This window comes from Capsella rubella, unplaced genomic scaffold (assembly GCF_000375325.1).
Source record: "Capsella rubella cultivar Monte Gargano unplaced genomic scaffold, Caprub1_0 scaffold_1, whole genome shotgun sequence".
In the NCBI taxonomy this organism is placed as follows: Eukaryota; Viridiplantae; Streptophyta; class Magnoliopsida; order Brassicales; family Brassicaceae; genus Capsella; species Capsella rubella.
Window position 1 is genome coordinate 10,271,310 of NW_006238923.1, and position 16,455 is coordinate 10,287,764.

General features: G+C 34.4%; 6 protein-coding genes across 8 annotated transcripts; 3 read left to right on the forward strand and 3 right to left on the reverse strand.

Annotated features, from left to right (window-relative positions):
• The first annotated feature begins 31 nt into the window (after nucleotides 1-31).
• LOC17898617 (mitochondrial inner membrane protease subunit 1) lies at nucleotides 32-2,188 on the forward strand. 2 transcript variants are annotated; one of them, XM_023789238.1, is made up of 6 exons: nucleotides 32-185; nucleotides 582-675; nucleotides 865-998; nucleotides 1,087-1,311; nucleotides 1,653-1,763; nucleotides 1,887-2,188. In XM_023789238.1, the coding sequence occupies exons 3-6, from the start codon at nucleotides 882-884 to the stop codon at nucleotides 2,088-2,090; spliced, it is 657 nt and encodes a 218-aa protein (XP_023645006.1). In that variant the 5' UTR covers nucleotides 32-185; nucleotides 582-675; nucleotides 865-881; the 3' UTR covers nucleotides 2,091-2,188. The 2 variants fall into 2 exon arrangements, with proteins under 2 accessions (XP_023645006.1, XP_006304262.1); XM_006304200.2 differs by having other exon boundaries at nucleotides 40-185; nucleotides 1,892-2,188.
• Nucleotides 2,189-4,068: 1,880 nt separating this feature from the next.
• LOC17898022 (agamous-like MADS-box protein AGL61) lies at nucleotides 4,069-4,843 on the forward strand. The gene has a single exon (XM_006305900.2). The coding sequence runs from the start codon at nucleotides 4,120-4,122 to the stop codon at nucleotides 4,666-4,668; it is 549 nt and encodes a 182-aa protein (XP_006305962.1). The 5' UTR covers nucleotides 4,069-4,119; the 3' UTR covers nucleotides 4,669-4,843.
• Nucleotides 4,844-5,628: 785 nt separating this feature from the next.
• LOC111832537 (60S ribosomal protein L18a-1) lies at nucleotides 5,629-7,083 on the reverse strand. The gene is made up of 4 exons (XM_023789439.1): nucleotides 7,005-7,083; nucleotides 6,795-6,910; nucleotides 6,631-6,694; nucleotides 5,629-6,199 (listed from the first exon to the last, which is right to left on the reverse strand). Exons 1-4 carry the CDS (start codon nucleotides 7,017-7,019, stop codon nucleotides 5,858-5,860), a joined length of 537 nt encoding a protein of 178 aa, XP_023645207.1. The 5' UTR covers nucleotides 7,020-7,083; the 3' UTR covers nucleotides 5,629-5,857.
• A 256-nt stretch (nucleotides 7,084-7,339) lies between these two features.
• On the reverse strand, nucleotides 7,340-9,234 carry LOC17900108 (60S ribosomal protein L18a-like protein). Of its 2 annotated transcripts, none has more exons than XM_023789441.1 (5): nucleotides 8,906-9,234; nucleotides 8,749-8,802; nucleotides 8,518-8,587; nucleotides 7,808-7,922; nucleotides 7,340-7,689 (listed from the first exon to the last, which is right to left on the reverse strand). In XM_023789441.1, exons 1-5 carry the CDS (start codon nucleotides 9,093-9,095, stop codon nucleotides 7,630-7,632), a joined length of 489 nt encoding a protein of 162 aa, XP_023645209.1. In that variant the 5' UTR covers nucleotides 9,096-9,234; the 3' UTR covers nucleotides 7,340-7,629. The 2 variants fall into 2 exon arrangements, with proteins under 2 accessions (XP_023645209.1, XP_023645208.1); XM_023789440.1 differs by having other exon boundaries at nucleotides 8,518-8,596; nucleotides 8,906-9,233.
• A 1,444-nt stretch (nucleotides 9,235-10,678) lies between these two features.
• Nucleotides 10,679-13,356, reverse strand: LOC17897266. Its single transcript, XM_006307597.2, has 3 exons — nucleotides 13,122-13,356; nucleotides 11,488-12,012; nucleotides 10,679-11,391 (listed from the first exon to the last, which is right to left on the reverse strand). The coding sequence occupies exons 1-3, from the start codon at nucleotides 13,246-13,248 to the stop codon at nucleotides 10,799-10,801; spliced, it is 1,245 nt and encodes a 414-aa protein (XP_006307659.1). The 5' UTR covers nucleotides 13,249-13,356; the 3' UTR covers nucleotides 10,679-10,798.
• A 1,418-nt stretch (nucleotides 13,357-14,774) lies between these two features.
• Nucleotides 14,775-16,369, forward strand: LOC17900013 (prefoldin subunit 6). Its single transcript, XM_006305713.2, has 5 exons — nucleotides 14,775-14,923; nucleotides 15,006-15,076; nucleotides 15,228-15,352; nucleotides 15,654-15,714; nucleotides 16,062-16,369. The coding sequence occupies exons 1-5, from the start codon at nucleotides 14,845-14,847 to the stop codon at nucleotides 16,116-16,118; spliced, it is 393 nt and encodes a 130-aa protein (XP_006305775.1). The 5' UTR covers nucleotides 14,775-14,844; the 3' UTR covers nucleotides 16,119-16,369.
• Nucleotides 16,370-16,455: the final 86 nt, after the last annotated feature.

Sequence of the window (16,455 nt, forward strand, 5' to 3'; positions counted from 1 at the left end):
AACTCGGTTAACAATAATGATTATACGGTATAACAACAATAATCTTCGATTCCTTCCATTTTCTTCATCAGTCAATCCCTAAAAAAGCTTTGAAATTCAAAGAGAGGAACGATGGATGATTAAGAGTTTTGGAGAAAAATCACTCCTTCGTCCGCCGTCATCACCGTCACTGTCGATAAATCCAGGTTCGGTTTTGTTTTATTTGGATTTGGATTTGTGTAGCTTTTCTTCTCTGTTGTGAACCATGCTTTATGCTTTATATTGTGATCTGTGATTCTGAGATCGAACCATGCTTTTAAGCTTTAAAGTTGGATGCATTGCTATGTTCTAAGTGTTATCTAGTTTACAGTAAAACATTCAATGGATGTTACCAATTTTTTATTTTTACTTTAGGGCATTGATTTTTGTGGGTTTGAATCTTGTGCTGTGAGTTTTGTTCATAGTCCTAAGCAAGTAGAAAATGGTGAAGAAGTTGAGGAAACGGGGATTGTACATTGTGTTTCTTAACTCTTCAGGTTCTTCTATTATTCTTTTATCAAGTCTCTAATTCAAAACATTATTCTATGTATATCCTCTCACAGGAGTTATAAGGAATTGTTCGAAAAGTGCAATCAGCTGGGTAGAGGCGAAGCTTGATCTTCTGAGAAACTAGAAATAGCTCTGGAAAAGATAGAGGTGTGTCTTTAATTTAGTGATACGTCTCACCATTTGGCAAAAGTTCAGTGATACGTCTCAAAATTTTAGACTTTCGTGAAATTTAGAAATACAAAGTTGCGGGCTTTTTTGAGTTTGAGTGAGATTAGATAAGGTTAAGTGATGAATTGAGACTACCCTGGTTCTCAAATCTCGATTCTTTCGATTTAGTTGAAGAAATCGAGAAAATGGCGTCGTCATTCTGGAGCATAGCTTCTCGACAAGCCCTGAATAGCGGTTTGTTTCTTACGAAACTCTACTGCTTCCTTCATGTAACTACCAACTATCTTGGATTCATGGCTTATGTGAGTGCACAAAAGCTTCCTTCTTTCTTCGTTAATCTAACTCATCTCGGTGTTGATTTCGATATAAAGATCTTCTCTTTTTGAGCAGGCTTATGGGCCAAGCATGATTCCGACGCTTCATCCTTCGGGGAATGTCTTATTAGCAGAGCGAATCTCGAAGCGGTATCAGAAACCAAGTCGTGGAGATATAGTTGTAATACGATCTCCAGAAAACCCTAAAAAGACTCCAATCAAAAGAGTTATTGGTATCGAAGGAGATTGTATAAGCTTTGTGGTTGATCCTGTGAAGAACGATAAATCTCAAACCATTGTGGTATGTTTTGTTATTTAACTTTTCTTGTTTATTTCGCTTCACTTTGTTCTTGCTTATGGATCAGATATGAATGTTCTATTGAGAGTAGTAGTACTGAGTTTGAAGAAATTGGATACATTGTTGGGAAATTGAGTGATCAGAGAGTTAGTTGTTTCTTTTTCACTAGCGTTGGTGTTTATCAGTATTGACCTCAGTTTTAGCTGTTGCAGTTCTTGGAAACTTTTTATTCGTTAGGAATGTTAATGCTATTGGTTGTTGGCAAAGAGAGATGTTAGTATGTTCGAGAATCCATAGAGATTTATTGCGAATTGATCTTTGGATGGATGTTCTTTTGGTTTTAGGTTCCTAAAGGACATGTCTTCGTTCAAGGTGACTATACTCATAACTCAAGAGACTCAAGAACCTTTGGTCCTGTACCTTACGGTCTTATTCAAGGCAGAGTGCTTTGGAGGGTATAAGCTTTTTTGTCATTAACATTATAACTTTTAATCGATACAAATTTTTGAGCAGGCTTATGGTTTTTCAAATGCGTTATTTGCATTTGTTTTGGCTAATGTTTGGTATGTAAAATTAAGTGTAGGTTTGGCCATTTCAAGATTTTGGACCGCTTGGACCAACCCCTACTTGAGTTAGCTTTGGTGCCTTGGTATAGGCTGAGAACCCAGAGGCGGTTGCAGACTCTTTTTTTTTATATACTAAATCTTAGTTATTTCAGCTTGTTTATCAGAGAAAGAAACTTACTTTGTGTATTAATAAAGAGCAGAATAGTATTAATCTAACCTCTGTTTCTTATTTGTGTGAAAATAGTAGAATGACTGCTTTATGTAAAATGAGCTATTCTATATGTTATAAGAAGATGTAGTTAGATTTTTATTTATGATGTCATGTCACATTTTAACAAATTGATAAAACTAGCAATGTTTAATTATTGCATCATTCTTTGTACATTACTAGATTTTAATCTGTGGGACAAACATTTAATTTTTAATTAATATTTTCTAAAGTTTCTAGATTTTACTGAAGTCTATTTAATAATTATTAAGATTATATAATATCAATTTTTCTAAATCACTTTGATTATACATGTTCTATATTGTTGTTGTTAAAAATAGTAAAATGAAGATTAATGATTTTCTTTTTTTTTTTATTAATATCAGTTCAAACCCGTCTCGTCTTATAACCCGTCCCGTCATACAATCCATTAGAAACATATTACAACTCTTCCTCTCATATAATCCCATACATGGTCTTACGACTTTGCAGAGACCTGTGTTTTTGGTAAACAGTCGCCTTCGTCGAAAAATTAAACCCACGTTTAAAATTAAAGCAAGATCAATAACACTTCAGTTTAATTTTGAAGTAGAATTTAAACTATATAGCAAGGTCAAAAACATTGCCTACCCGATATGGGACGTAAGCATATGCAAAAAAAAAAAATTGTAATATACATTCGTTTTCAAAAATTTCAAATTGCAACATACGCGAAAAAGTTTTGTATTTTTGTTATACATATGTTGTATGTAATAAAATAAATTAAAAAACAAATAAGATCGTATAAATATATTGAACAAATACTTGAGAAAAATAAATTGAAAAATAAGAAAATAATATTTTGTATTTATTATGAAGAGATTGAGAGATTTTAGGAATTTTTTAAAATGTGATTACTTTCATAGTTTTAAGTTAAATAAATAATTAATGTCAATGGCTTGCCATTGTAAATAAGTTTAAACCCAAATGGTTATTTCAAAATGTGCTGCAAAAATGTTAATATAACAATTCATTCTTTTTATATACAACTTTTTTACTTACATTTAAGGAGAACTCTTGAATACCATGAAAATATGTATTTTCCAAAAATACCATTACAAGTTTATTTTCTAAAAATACAATAAAATACATTTTTACCAAAAATACCACAAACCTAAAACTTGTATTTTTAAAATTCAAAAGTAATTTTTAAATCCTGAACATTAAAACATACCCCTAAAAACTATACCCTATATATAAATAGTTAAACCAAACATTAAAAAAAAATCAACACCTTCAAAAATTAACTTTTTTTACGTTTATGGTATTTTTTGTAAAACAAAACATTTGTGGTATTTTTGGAAATAAAAACAAATTGTGGTATCTTTGGAAAAAAAACTAAATTAATGGTATCTAAGGAATTTTTTCTACATATATTAGATATTTAGATTAAATAAAAACATATACTAAAAATGCTAACATAACACATATTTGATGTTAACGTTTTAAAAATAAATAATTGTAAAAATTGATGATAAATATGTTATTGGGGTATTTATTGGTAACATTCTCTTGATTGACTTCTCATATTGTATATTTGATGACAATTAGTGTTTTTTACAATTGTACTTTCACATATGACCGCTGATATTTAATAATATTAAATAATAAACGTAATAGTTGACGATTAGTTGAACTTTGAACACTCTATGATAATTTTAATTAATTTTATCATATTGTGTTCAAAGTTCAAACAATTTTCTTTTTGGTAAGAGTGTTAAGTTTATTTTATTTTATGCTAAATCTTGACCGCCACAAGTTTAAACTTGCAAAACATTAATATAAGAATTGATTAAATACCAAAAAACTAAAAATTGACTATTTTAATGCAATCTAATCAGCTCACTTTTTTGTGTATATATATAACCAAATCTTGCACTCACAAAAACATATTCTTTATTTAAAAGAAAAAGAAGAAACATATAAAAGTACTACTTTGATTTTTTGTTCATTTTCTATTTCTTGAGTAATCAAAATCATATTTTGCCATCCACGAAAATGAGTTCCAAGAAAACAAAAGGAAAGCAAAAGATTCACATACAAAAAATTGAAAGAGACAAAGATAGATTGGTCACTTTGTCGAAGCGTAGAAATGGCATCTACACAAAGCTATGTGAGCTCTCCGTTCTTTGCGGCGCCCAAGTTGCATTTCTTGGTTACAGCGGCTCTGGAAAACCATATACATTTGGTAGTCCATCCTTCCAAGCTGTTGTGGAGCGGTTTCTCAACGGCCAAGCCTCCTCATCATCGTCTTCTTTGCAACAATCGCTCTTTGATGCTCATTACGAAGAGAATGTTCAAGAGCTTTGCAGATTGTACAACAACATGGTGGAGCAAACACGTGTTGAGGAAGCAAAGACAATAACAGCAGCTACGTCTGTGGAGCCATTGCCAAAAGATGCATGGTGGAAAGTGGATCTGACGGAAGTGGAGGATCAAGAAAAGAAGAAACAATGGTTGGAAAAGTTTGAAAGGCTCTACGAGAATATGTGTGATGAACTTGATGCAAAGAGGCAACAAATAGATGATGCGGAAAATGAAAAATGATCTATTCTTTGTCAATATATGATTTGCTATGTTGTTGTTTTGTCTTTTTTTTTTTAGTTGTATGAATTATTAATGTGTTCTAAAATATCCAATCTAATGGAAAAAAATACTAAAAATAAAAATTTAGTAAAAAAAACCCAGGATTCTACTATCTCATTCAAAATCAAAATACAAAAATTTCTCAACTTCTCTTATATATTAATTGATAAAAAATGAAAAAAAACCCTACTATCAAGTGTAATTAACGGAAATGTCATACTAATGTTTTGCTTTCAAAGAGCTTCCCTGCCCATTTGATTAATTTGCATTCATTCATTTGAATATAATCAATATATACAGATTTTGTCAATAGTGTTACTTACACATATTCCAGTCCATTATATTTTGAAAATTACATATAAATACTGTATATGGCATAGCATAATTTGTTATAAATTGATTCAAAAATCTCCATGAATACATAATTTTGTGTCCATGTGTTTTAAATATATTTTGAACATTATTGTGCGTATATTAGTCAACAATAACATTACATAAGACAATTATCCGACCCAAAAAATATTATCAACTTCTTTAGTATATCTATAATATATTGATTTTTGTTTTTTCACTAAACTATTTACCTAGTTATACATACACTTTGAAACTATAGCCAATGTTCGCAAGACTTTAGTCCCATGAAGCTTGGAAATGCGTTTAGCTACTCTCTCTATATGACTCTATGACTATGAGAGTGCTCTTTATTTGTCACCTCAACTAATGTTGAATCGTCTAAACTTTGTCTAGGTTCTTCTTTTATCTAATACTAATAATTATATAACAATGATTTAATAGCGTACGTAATTCTGATAACAAGTTACAGTACTTCAGTTTTCATACTAATATGATCGGATTAAAAGAAAACGTCAAAAAAATCTAAAACTATACATTTTAAAAAATCGAAGATCCATCCATGCATAAGATTGGGAAACCTAAATGTTATAAGAATAAGAAAATTTGAATTCTGAAGAGTGCCACTAATAAAGATAAATAAGAATATCCAGAATCAAAACCAAGAGACTGAATCATAGCACTGCAAGATTCTACCCTCAAAACCTTAGGAAAGACAAAACCAGCAACTTTGATCCCTCAAAAAGTATAAGAAGTCAATTACCTGATGATAAAAAAAAGAAAGAGAGAGAGAGAGCTTCTACATGAACAAATTGGGCTTGTTGGCCTTGTAGGTGGTCTTGAGCTTTCTGGTGGGAGGTCTAACCTTCCTGAAGACCAACGGGAACTTGATCTTGCTGTTGTGAAACTGTTTCGTGCTCTCTCTCTTGCAGAGGTTGGCTGGGACTGTAGCTGTCTTGATGATCTGAATGCATGGGAACCTGACTCTGTGTCTTGATGCCATCTCGGTGTACATTTGCTCCACTGCTCCATTCAAAGTGGTGTCACGGAACTCTTTGTACATGTTATGGTAACCAGTACGACTCTGGTATCTCAGCCAGATTCCGTAATTCTTGATCTTTGTTGGGCTCTTCTCAAAAATCTGTCAAAACAATTAGTGAGTCAAATGAATCAGCAACACACAAGGAACAAAAATGAAGAAGAGAGCAGATAAAAATCATAACAAAGAAACAAATGAAGAAGACAACCTAACAAACAAACACCCTAAAAGGAAACAACTGTCAACATAGAGAAAGGACTTCGAACTACATTTTTACACCATCACAATAAAACATACTTCATATGATTTCATGATGATTTCGGATGAAGATATAAACACAACACAATGGGATCAGTTGATTAAACAAAACATGAGTGAACACAAAATCAATTCAAATTAAACTAAAGAACAAATATCAACAAATGTTCAATGATTATGAGAATCTATCAAATAGAAACCGCAGTGAACACAAAATCAATACAAATCCTAACACAAAAATGAACATTATTCAAAAACAAGAGAATAGAGCAAACCTCGTTGATGGCAAGCATCTGTCCATTACTCTTCTTCACCTTCTTTTGCCTCCTCAAGAAGTACCTGAATCCAGCAAACACATAAACAAACCATTCTTCAATTAACGATTCTCAATCATGACAATAATTGAGAATTTATAATTGATATATCAAAGCATACTAACCAGAACTTGGATTTGGCAAGAACCTCGTTGGTAGCCCAGAGCTTCATCCTGTAAATCTTAGGATGCTCATCCTTCTCCGTCGGGAGAGCTCTTCCTACAACCTGGTACTGGTGAAGCTGCAATACGAAAATTTCCGATCAGATTTTCAGAATCTACAATACCAAATCTACTAAAGAGCAACAACTATGGCCAAAGTTAACGATGTGTTACCCTGAAAACGCCCATTTTCGTCTCCGCCGATGATTGAATCCTCCAAAAGACGCAAAACACTCTTCTTGCAGCTTTTATATATATGACCTAATTTTAGAGATTTGAGAATTAAAAACCCTAATCTCAAGCTTTCGTACCAGATTTTAAAGCCCATTGGGCTTTCTAAATTCACAACCCATGGCTAAATACTTCTCGAATTTTTTGATTCATCATCAGTTTTACTGAATTCCGATTTAATCTGGTGTTGTTATTCAGTGGATTAAAAAGACTTGAAAGTTGAAAACTTAGCAATTTAAAGCTATCTATAAGAAGGTTATTTTTTTTTAATCGATCTGTAGGAAAATTTTGTTGAGTTAAAAAAGAAATGATATTACATGGGAATTTTTACATTGTAGCAATCGTCAAAGCAAACCAGAAAATATTTATCTTTTTGATGAAAAAAAAAAAAAAAAGCAAACCAGAAAATAATATTACATGAAGATGCCACCAAGGGAATCAACAACATATACATGTTTTGATCAATATGTTCATCACAACGTTCCAAATTGTTTCCTTCTACATTTTCGTGTATATATGTAGATAGATATATGTATACAGGATTGAGTTCTCTTTTGGAGAGTAGATTTCACCAGATGTTAACATCTCCAGTCATCCCTAGCATGACGGCAATCATATAGACAACGGACTGGAAGATTTCAGAGAAAAAAAATCAGATGTACGAGGCACTATGATGAAACATAGATGAGTGACCAAGGTTGTGGTTCTACGACAATGTTATGAAAGAGACAGAGAGAGGAACTCACTGCGATTGAACAGGCAACGTAACCTGCCTTCTCACGGTGATCAACAGATGTGACTAGAATAATAAAAGCACCAAGGTACCAAGGAATCCCACCGAACAAGAAGCCTATGATAAACCTAGCAAAGACCAATTCAAATTAGTAACTAGAACGAGTTTCAAATCAGAAGATGTATCCTTTTGTTAGTGTGAAACAATAGATGAATAGAATCATATAAGTCAGGGTGCTCTGTATCTTCGTGTCAGTAGGAGTTCATCAAAGTATATCCAGATTGAATGAGGAACACATCAATCTATCAAATGTTAGCTATCTTTATACTCTTGTAAATCTTTACATTAGTGGAGAGAGACAAGCAAAAAGAAGTTTTTCAAAAAGATAAATATCCCCAATGAGTTCAAAAGGTTCCGTAAAAGAGATATGCAATCAAATCAATTAAAGACGGGATCAAAATAAAGAAAACCTGTTATAGAATCTAGTGCTAGTTCCACAACGAACTGTGACTTAATACTGTCAAAAACACTTCATATTTGATAGCTTTCCAAAACCTACAGACCATAAACCCAGTTTCCTAACACCATAAACCTAAGCTATTGTGATTTTGATCTTATACATGGAAACAAACAAACATAACCAAATGAACTTGGCGGGAATTCGAACTGCAAGACTATGTATAAAGCTGCCAAAATGAAAAAGTTACTTAAGTAGGAACTTACAGAAACCATCCCATGCCCAAGCCACAGCATGGAAGGTCATGCTCTCTCATCATCGGTCTCACCTCAACCACTGTATAATCTAAAACAACAAATTCCAGAATCAATTCTCTAACATTAAACCTGTATATACTCAATCCTCATTAAGTGATCGTAATGCAATCAAATTATACAAAACAATCTGTAAGAAACAAAAGAATTCTCCAAAATTGAGGATAAGGACATGGAATTTACCAGGAACAACTGGGAATCCTTGAGCATAATTCACAAAACCACCACCAGGAGGACCTAATCATTTTCAAACACGAAACGATCACATTATCAACAAAACCCTAAAAAGAAAAAGCATACAGAAATGATCCAAAATCAAACGAGAGAGATTTTTAAAAACCATGGAGATTTTGATAAGCATGTCCTGGAAACGTAGCGATCTGATGCTGCGGTTGCTGTACCGGAGATAGAAATTGCGGTGGCGGAGACGGAGTAGGGTAATTAGCAACGCCTTGGAACGTTCCGTAATAGTATTGATGCTGTTGCTGATTCGCGGTGGAGTCTCTAGGTTTCGCTGCCTCTTCGTCCATGATACAGATCAGGTTAATATCAAATTCGCTTCCACACCGGCGTGACGCAGAGAATAGAGAATTAACTTAGCTCCTCCGCTGCGTTTTCCGATGGCTAACGGCGAATTTATCGGCGATGGAAAGACGAATAGAAAGGAGACCTGACAAAGAAACGAGGGAAAGAGAGTCAAATGACACGGGATTGCTGACCCGACTCGTGATCCAGTTCTTAAACCCGGGTCAACCCAAGTTTGAATTTTCTCAATATGGGCTTACTAAAAAGCCTTTTAACACTTGATTTCTTCTGGCCGACCAAACGTGTATTTTTTTCTTTTTTTTTTTTTTGTCATCAGACCAAACGTGTATTTTTCTGGTTGTTAAGTTTCAAGTTATAGCCAACATGTGGAAGTATGCTCAAAATTATTTGTTTCTTGGAATCATTCTATTTGCATTGTAATCTTGGAATCATTCTATTCACATTCAAACGTGTAATCTCTATTCGCATTGTAAAACTGGTATTAAAAAGAAAAGCTGATATCATTAGTTGTCGATAAATCACCCAATGGAATACAAGAGCCGGTTTCATTTTCAATAGCTTCGGTAACATCAGTTTGCAGAAGAACTTTTAAAATTTTGTGACACAAAGATTCACTATTAACATGAAGATGCAACTTCGGTCGATTCCTCTATCAAATATAGTTTTTTTTGGGTCAAATAGTTCAGATATAGTTCATATTTGATAGTTCAGATTTGATAGTCACCTAATGAACAAAAATCACTAGCTGATCTTCGACGGTATATAAACTCCAATCTAATCAGTCACACAAACCAGCAACCACTATCTGCTCAACAAAGTTGCAGTAAGAGCATTCATCTTTATGCTAATAAAAACACCCAAAAAACCAAACCTGAACCTCACAAACAAAGAGAAACATTATTGGAGTGAAAGAAGATTTTTATTTTTAATAAAAAAAAGAAGAAGTAGAAGATGATTGAATCAGAATTAAGCTGAATTGCAAAGTCATTCAGAGTGAGTATCCGGAAGATTCTGGCATAGCAAAACGTTAGTTAAAAGCTGCACCAAGAAACATTCCATGGATAAACAAACTGGTCTTAAGTACCTGCTATATCTCCTCATCTTCATCATCTACTACTCCCAAAATCAAAATTAAACCCCAACTCTAATCTCTATTACTCTTTAACTCATAGATCCAAAAATCTGATATAACATAGAAGCAAAGAATGAAAACAAGAAAATTTGATCAGCTTCAGTATCTACTAATGAAACATCCGCTAATAATTCCAGATAAACTATTAAGATTTACGAATCGCAGACGACGACGACAACGGCGGCCGAGAAAGAAGCAATGTAAATCTTTTTCAGATTTCACTACTTAAGGAGACTTTCAACGCAACGATGTCGTTTAAAGTGGACAAATTTACAAAACCTATTATCCGTGTACCAAACCAAACCGAAATATGTGTAAATCAGGTTCGGTTTTGAATTGATGTTGGTAATAATAGATTTCTGAATTTATCTATCACAATACTCGAAAGCTTATCAATATCTCGTTATTTGAAGATGCTTTTGCATTAAAACGATAAATACCATCGAAATCGCTTTAACCTTAATCGATAAACCATACAGAATTCTTGGTCTGCAATAACATTTTCTTGGTACACTAGAATAAAACAGCTAAACCTTGAACTTGAATGACTCTACTTTAAAACAAACCGATCGCCAAGAGAACCAAAACCGAAAGCCACAATCCGAATCCAGCTCCATTGATCTTCGACCCGGCGGAGAACCAAACTCTAACGTCATCGACCACAGGTCCACACAAGGAGCTCATATCATCAGTCCTCGTGTTGTAATAAACACTGTAGAATGCCACTCTGGTTCGATCAGCCTTAGCAGTGAAATTCAAACCAACCTTTACGAAACTCGAGTTCGCTTGCGCCATGTAATGAAAGTTCTGCGCCTGATCGCCTGCGAACGCCATTATAGCCAACGGCTCTTTACATTTATCACCGGCGTGGCCGAGAGAGAATGACAATAAGTAGGGCTTATCTGCTTTGGTCTCGACCATTTGTGAAATAATGCCTTCTTTACCCGAGAGAAGCTCGACAGCTCTTTTACCACCTGGAACAGAGAAGTGATCCGAGTCAACAAACCGGACCGCACGGTTCGATTCAACAGTCCAACCCGGAAGAGAAGATATCTCTTCGTCGAGGTTTGTCGGAAGCAGGACACCAAGAGACGTGTTCCTGAACATCCATGGACCTTCTTCGAAATCTCCATTAATCACCGCGTTATCTGCAAAACGTAACCAAAAAATAAATAAAAAAATAAAGGTTGAATTTGTAATGTTTAGAAATTTGGGGTCAAAAGTGGAAAAGTAGATAAATATACCTTTGGGTTTATCAGGAGAGAAGAGCTTCTTAATGGCAATATCATCGATGATAGGACCACAAGTCGGGTCATCTTCCATACCAGGATTCTTAAAAACCAAACGAACATGATCCTCCTCAGCTTCAAACGCCCACGCGTAAGGATCCCAACCCTGAACGCTATAAAGCGTTTGCAAATCCACGTTCCGAGACGCGACCATATCATCAGCGTCCGCGTTCACAGATGCTACCGACACATTAATTGACTCGAGTTGCGCGCACGTGCGGGCAGCGCTGAACGTGACCGAGTAGACGAAACCTTTCTCAACCGTTAGATCTTGGCTGATCTCCGCATCGTTCCCTAATCTGACGGCGTGGCGGCCTTGTGGTACGATTAGGATCATCCCGCCTTGTTTTTGACCGGAACTAATTAGCTCAACCGTGCCGTTTGATTTCCAGCTTGGAATCATGGATGCTCCGTCGGTTACCCCGTCGTCTGGGAAGCCATTTGACGGTGATGTTTCGAAGTCGCCGTTAATCACCAAACCTATTAGGTCATACAATTAATTATTAACACAAGTTTACATTGGATAGACAAAAAAAAACTCTTCAGAAACGCCAAATGATCACGTTAGCTAGCTGTGTGAAAAGGAGACATTTATTTGTCTTTTCTCGAAACACATAGTAGTTTGATTCGACAAAGCACTTTAAATTTTTACATGATCGTATCGTAACATAATAAACTCTAATATGGCCTAGTAGGACCATAAAAGTTTGAAGAGACTTTTTTGACCATTACTTGAAAAAGAGTTTTGGTTATTTCTAGTTGTACTACACTCTACAGTCACAGTTTTACACCTTGTAATAAGGGGGAAGTACTAGAGAGACAATTGTATTTTGCGGTGGAAAGAAAAAAAAAAAAAAAAAGAAAGCGTGTTGAAAAACTCAAGAAGTTTTCAGACACTTGGGATGTCGTTTTACCGAGGACTCTTTGTCGTTTCATATAATATTACGACGGTACTACCCAAATTTGGCGGGAACCCTTCTATTATATATTTTTCACGGATCTAGAGAGACCTATTTATCAAAATTTACAAAAGTAAAGTTGCTAATGTGAATTAGTTGTTTAAACTAAAAATGTAGTTGTGTTGTAACTTGTGTCTTGTAAGGTGAAGGGCTTCACTTTCTAATATTGCCGCCGCCGAAAGCACGAATAAGATACACATTATAATTAATTGACAAATAAACCCCAGAAACTTACATTCTTTCTATTGTGACGGATTAAATTGAAATTGACAAGTTTCCCCCTGAGTATGAGAGAACCTTTTAGCTAGATAAATAATATTACTGGTTCTATTAGCACTGTTTAATTATTTATAGATAGAGAATGAAACATGTTTATAGCTTATAAAATACACAATAAGTGGAAAACCCTTAACACCTAAACTCTCTAAATCCAGACAAATGGTATAATGTTTTGTTTATCCAAAATGAATATTATGAAAGTAAATCTCTTTTGGTTCTCTGTTTTATGAACAGCGGATTCAAGAAAATCAAATCTTGATTGGCACAAGATTATTAGATGGCATCTAAGAAAAACCCATCAGACAAAATACCAAAAAGATAAAAAAAAAAAGGGTCAGTGGGAAAGCGTACCATCAGCGACCGGCGGAGCCTTGTCGTCGTCGGCCACGGCGACGGTGACTAAGACGGCGATGGAGAGACTAAACAGAAACATGAAAATGGAACCCCATCTGCATCCAGCAAAGGAGTTCAGAGCCATTATCTCTCTCTTTTGCTTCTTCTACCTCTAATGCTCTCCTCTTCTCTCTCTCTCTCTCTCACTGTAAGTGTGAAATGTAAAAGAAGTGTTTTCTGTATGTTCTTTTCGGGCAGCGAGCAAAGACAGGGAAGGGTAGTGTCCTTTTATCCAAGATTCCTCACTCCTTGTCTCTTTTTTCTCTTATTTTTTTTTTATAAAAAAAATCACATTTAATTTTCCACTATATTTAAAGCTGTTTACAGATATTTAGACAAAACTCCATGCACGCATAACAAAAAATAAAGTAAATGCATAGGGTAAGAAATGTTTCTTTCTTTCACCTCTAATTTACAATGTCTTTGTTAGTTAAATACTTAAAATTAATCAAACATATATAATTGTTATCTAGATGATGAGCCAGAGCCACGATGGAAAAAGTTTTTACACCTATGCTCTCTTTATCTTTCCCCTTATTTGGATCTGTGTAAGATGTGATGATATCAAAGTGGCAGACTTTACTTTCTAATCCAACTCTATTTTTCTTTTAGGTTGTGGAGTGAATTATTAGTTTGACACCAACAAACAAAATTTGTCTCTTTAAAAATCTTCAGCTTTTCACTATTTTAGATTGAGGTACAGAGGCAAGAAAAGTCAAGATTTGTGTTTGTGAGAACTATTTTCACTGTTGAGAGTTTATGTAAATTATTTTATATATTGTTATTTATTTTATGTAATTAGATTTCTCTCTATGATGAGTAAATGGAACAAATTACATTTTACAAATACACTAAGGAGGAATATTCAATTAGTGAACTTTAAAAAAATTATTAGGAAAAAATGCTGGTACAGTCTTTTTAATAATTATGCTAAATATTCGAACTAATAATAATAATAATAAACAAAATTTACGGCTTTGATTATCCGCGATATCTCCAACTAGCCGAGTTAGTATGTTCCTTGCTCAGTTCTGTATTGAGGTTTGATGATAACCTACAGTATGTTATCAACTAAACCTCCAAAACAACTTGAGAAGTTTTGTATTGTTCATATTTAATCGCATTTAAGTGATAATGTTTCTCAATGAACTCTTAAATGCCATGCTTTTTCTTCTTGAGGCTCACATTCACATACATCCGGATTTGGCATGTACGTGTTTGCATTACATTTAGGGTATAGTTTTTAGGGTGTAGGGTTTATTAGTTAGAGTTTAAGATACAATTTTGAAATTTTAGTTTTGAAATATGATACTAATTTTGGAAAATAGGAAAGTGTGTGTTAAATTTGGATTTTTTTTTTAAAATTAGTGCTACTTTGAAAATTGTCCGAATTTTAATGTTATTTAATACTTTACTTTAAATTAGTTATGGACTTATGGTTTGATTTTTGTTATCGTCGCTTATACTGTAGTTTCATCAGTTTTGACTAGTTAATGCTTAAAAAAGCACATTGGGCCGTTAAAAGTCCAAGTTAATTTTAACGGGCTTGAGCCTTACTAAAACACAGTAACTTTAACGGCGTTTTGCTGTTCTTTGATGGATCTGCGACTTCGAGACCTCTTTACAAAATAAATCACCGGAGTGAGGAAGAAGACGACGACGACGACGACAAACGACGAAGATGAGTTCATCGACGGCTGTTCGAGATTTGCAGAGAGACTTAGAAAACAAGGCCAATGATCTCGGCAAAATTCAGAAAGGCAAGTTTCTGAAATTCTTTTCACCTTTCTCGATGTGATTCTGGAGGCGGGAAACCCTACTTTACTGTGTTCATATTTCCAGATATCGCGAAGAATCACCAGCTGAGGAAGAAGTATACGATCCAACTCGGTGAGAATGAGCTCGTGCTTAAGGTATATGTCTCCACTGTTTTCTCTAGGTTACTGACATGGTGGAAATTTCTTATTTCTGGAGTTGAAAGAGAGATTTATATATTGCATTGCTTGGCTTTTCTTTCTTGTTTCACCGTATGCATCTTTTTGTGTGTATGTCTTGTATATACAGGAGTTGGATTTGCTGGAAGAAGATGCAAATGTCTACAAATTGATTGGTCCGGTACTAGTGAAGCAGGATTTGGCTGAAGCAAATGCTAATGTTCGTAAACGAATTGAGTACATCTCTGCTGAATTGTGAGTTTCTTTTTTTCTTTTACTGTGATTTTTTGAAGCAAATGCAGTTAATTGAGAATCTAGTTTGAAGATACATAACCTTTTATGTTGTTATCACAAGAAGCGTTCATTCTAAGCTGATAGTGAGTGAATGCTGTGGATGATAAGTAAGCGTGTTAGAATGTGGGTATGCCGGGGTAGCACTTGTGTAAGAAAAACATGTTGTCCCTTTTAGCTTGTCTAAACAACTATGAGGAAGGTTGATCAACTGTTTTGAGCTTATAAGGTCATGAACTCAAGAATAATGTTATATCCATTGCAGGAAACGGCTTGATGCAATTCTTCAAGATATGGAAGAAAAACAAAACAACAAGAGAGAAACGGTAAGACACCTACCTCTCATGCATTATATACTTAGTTTGAGTGCATCAAAGTAGTGATGCTAGCACCGCTACACCAATAATAATCCAAATATTCCTGTTCACTTTTCGAAGCTCTGGAAATATACTTTGATAGATTGCTTTGTTGTCAGTCTAAGCCTGCGCTGGAAGTAAATAGTTGAATATTGTTCTTTCCTCTGTTTTGCTGAGTGGCCTTGGCACGATCTGAGAATTTGCTGTTTGAGAGAATATGGTCCCATGGATAAATGAAACTTGTTTCTTAACTTTCTTGGTTTAAAATGGTGATAATTATCCTATGGTTTCAATTAATGCAATCGAAATTTTTGCAGATAATGAAGTTACAACAAAGGCTACAATCGATCCAGGCAGGAAAAGCAAAGGCTTGATTGAGATAGTCAGGTGCAACCACATTTGTTAAACCCCCTTCCCTTGTGCTCAGCAGCCTAGTCTCAATGGTGTCATATTCAGTTACTGAGGGTTCTTGTGGTTTCAGTTTTGTGGTTATTGATGCCTCCTTGTGTCTCTTGTTTTTTGTTGACCACTAAACTTATATGTGTAACTCATACAGGTTCTTGTCGCCCTTTCTCAAGTTATGAATTTTGAGATTTACAAAAATATATTTTGTGCGCGTGCCTAATTTGGTCTTTTATAACATAATTATAATTCGATTATGGTTCTATGCAAAGCTTTGCAGATTACAAAGTTCTAAAAGAACCAAATGAT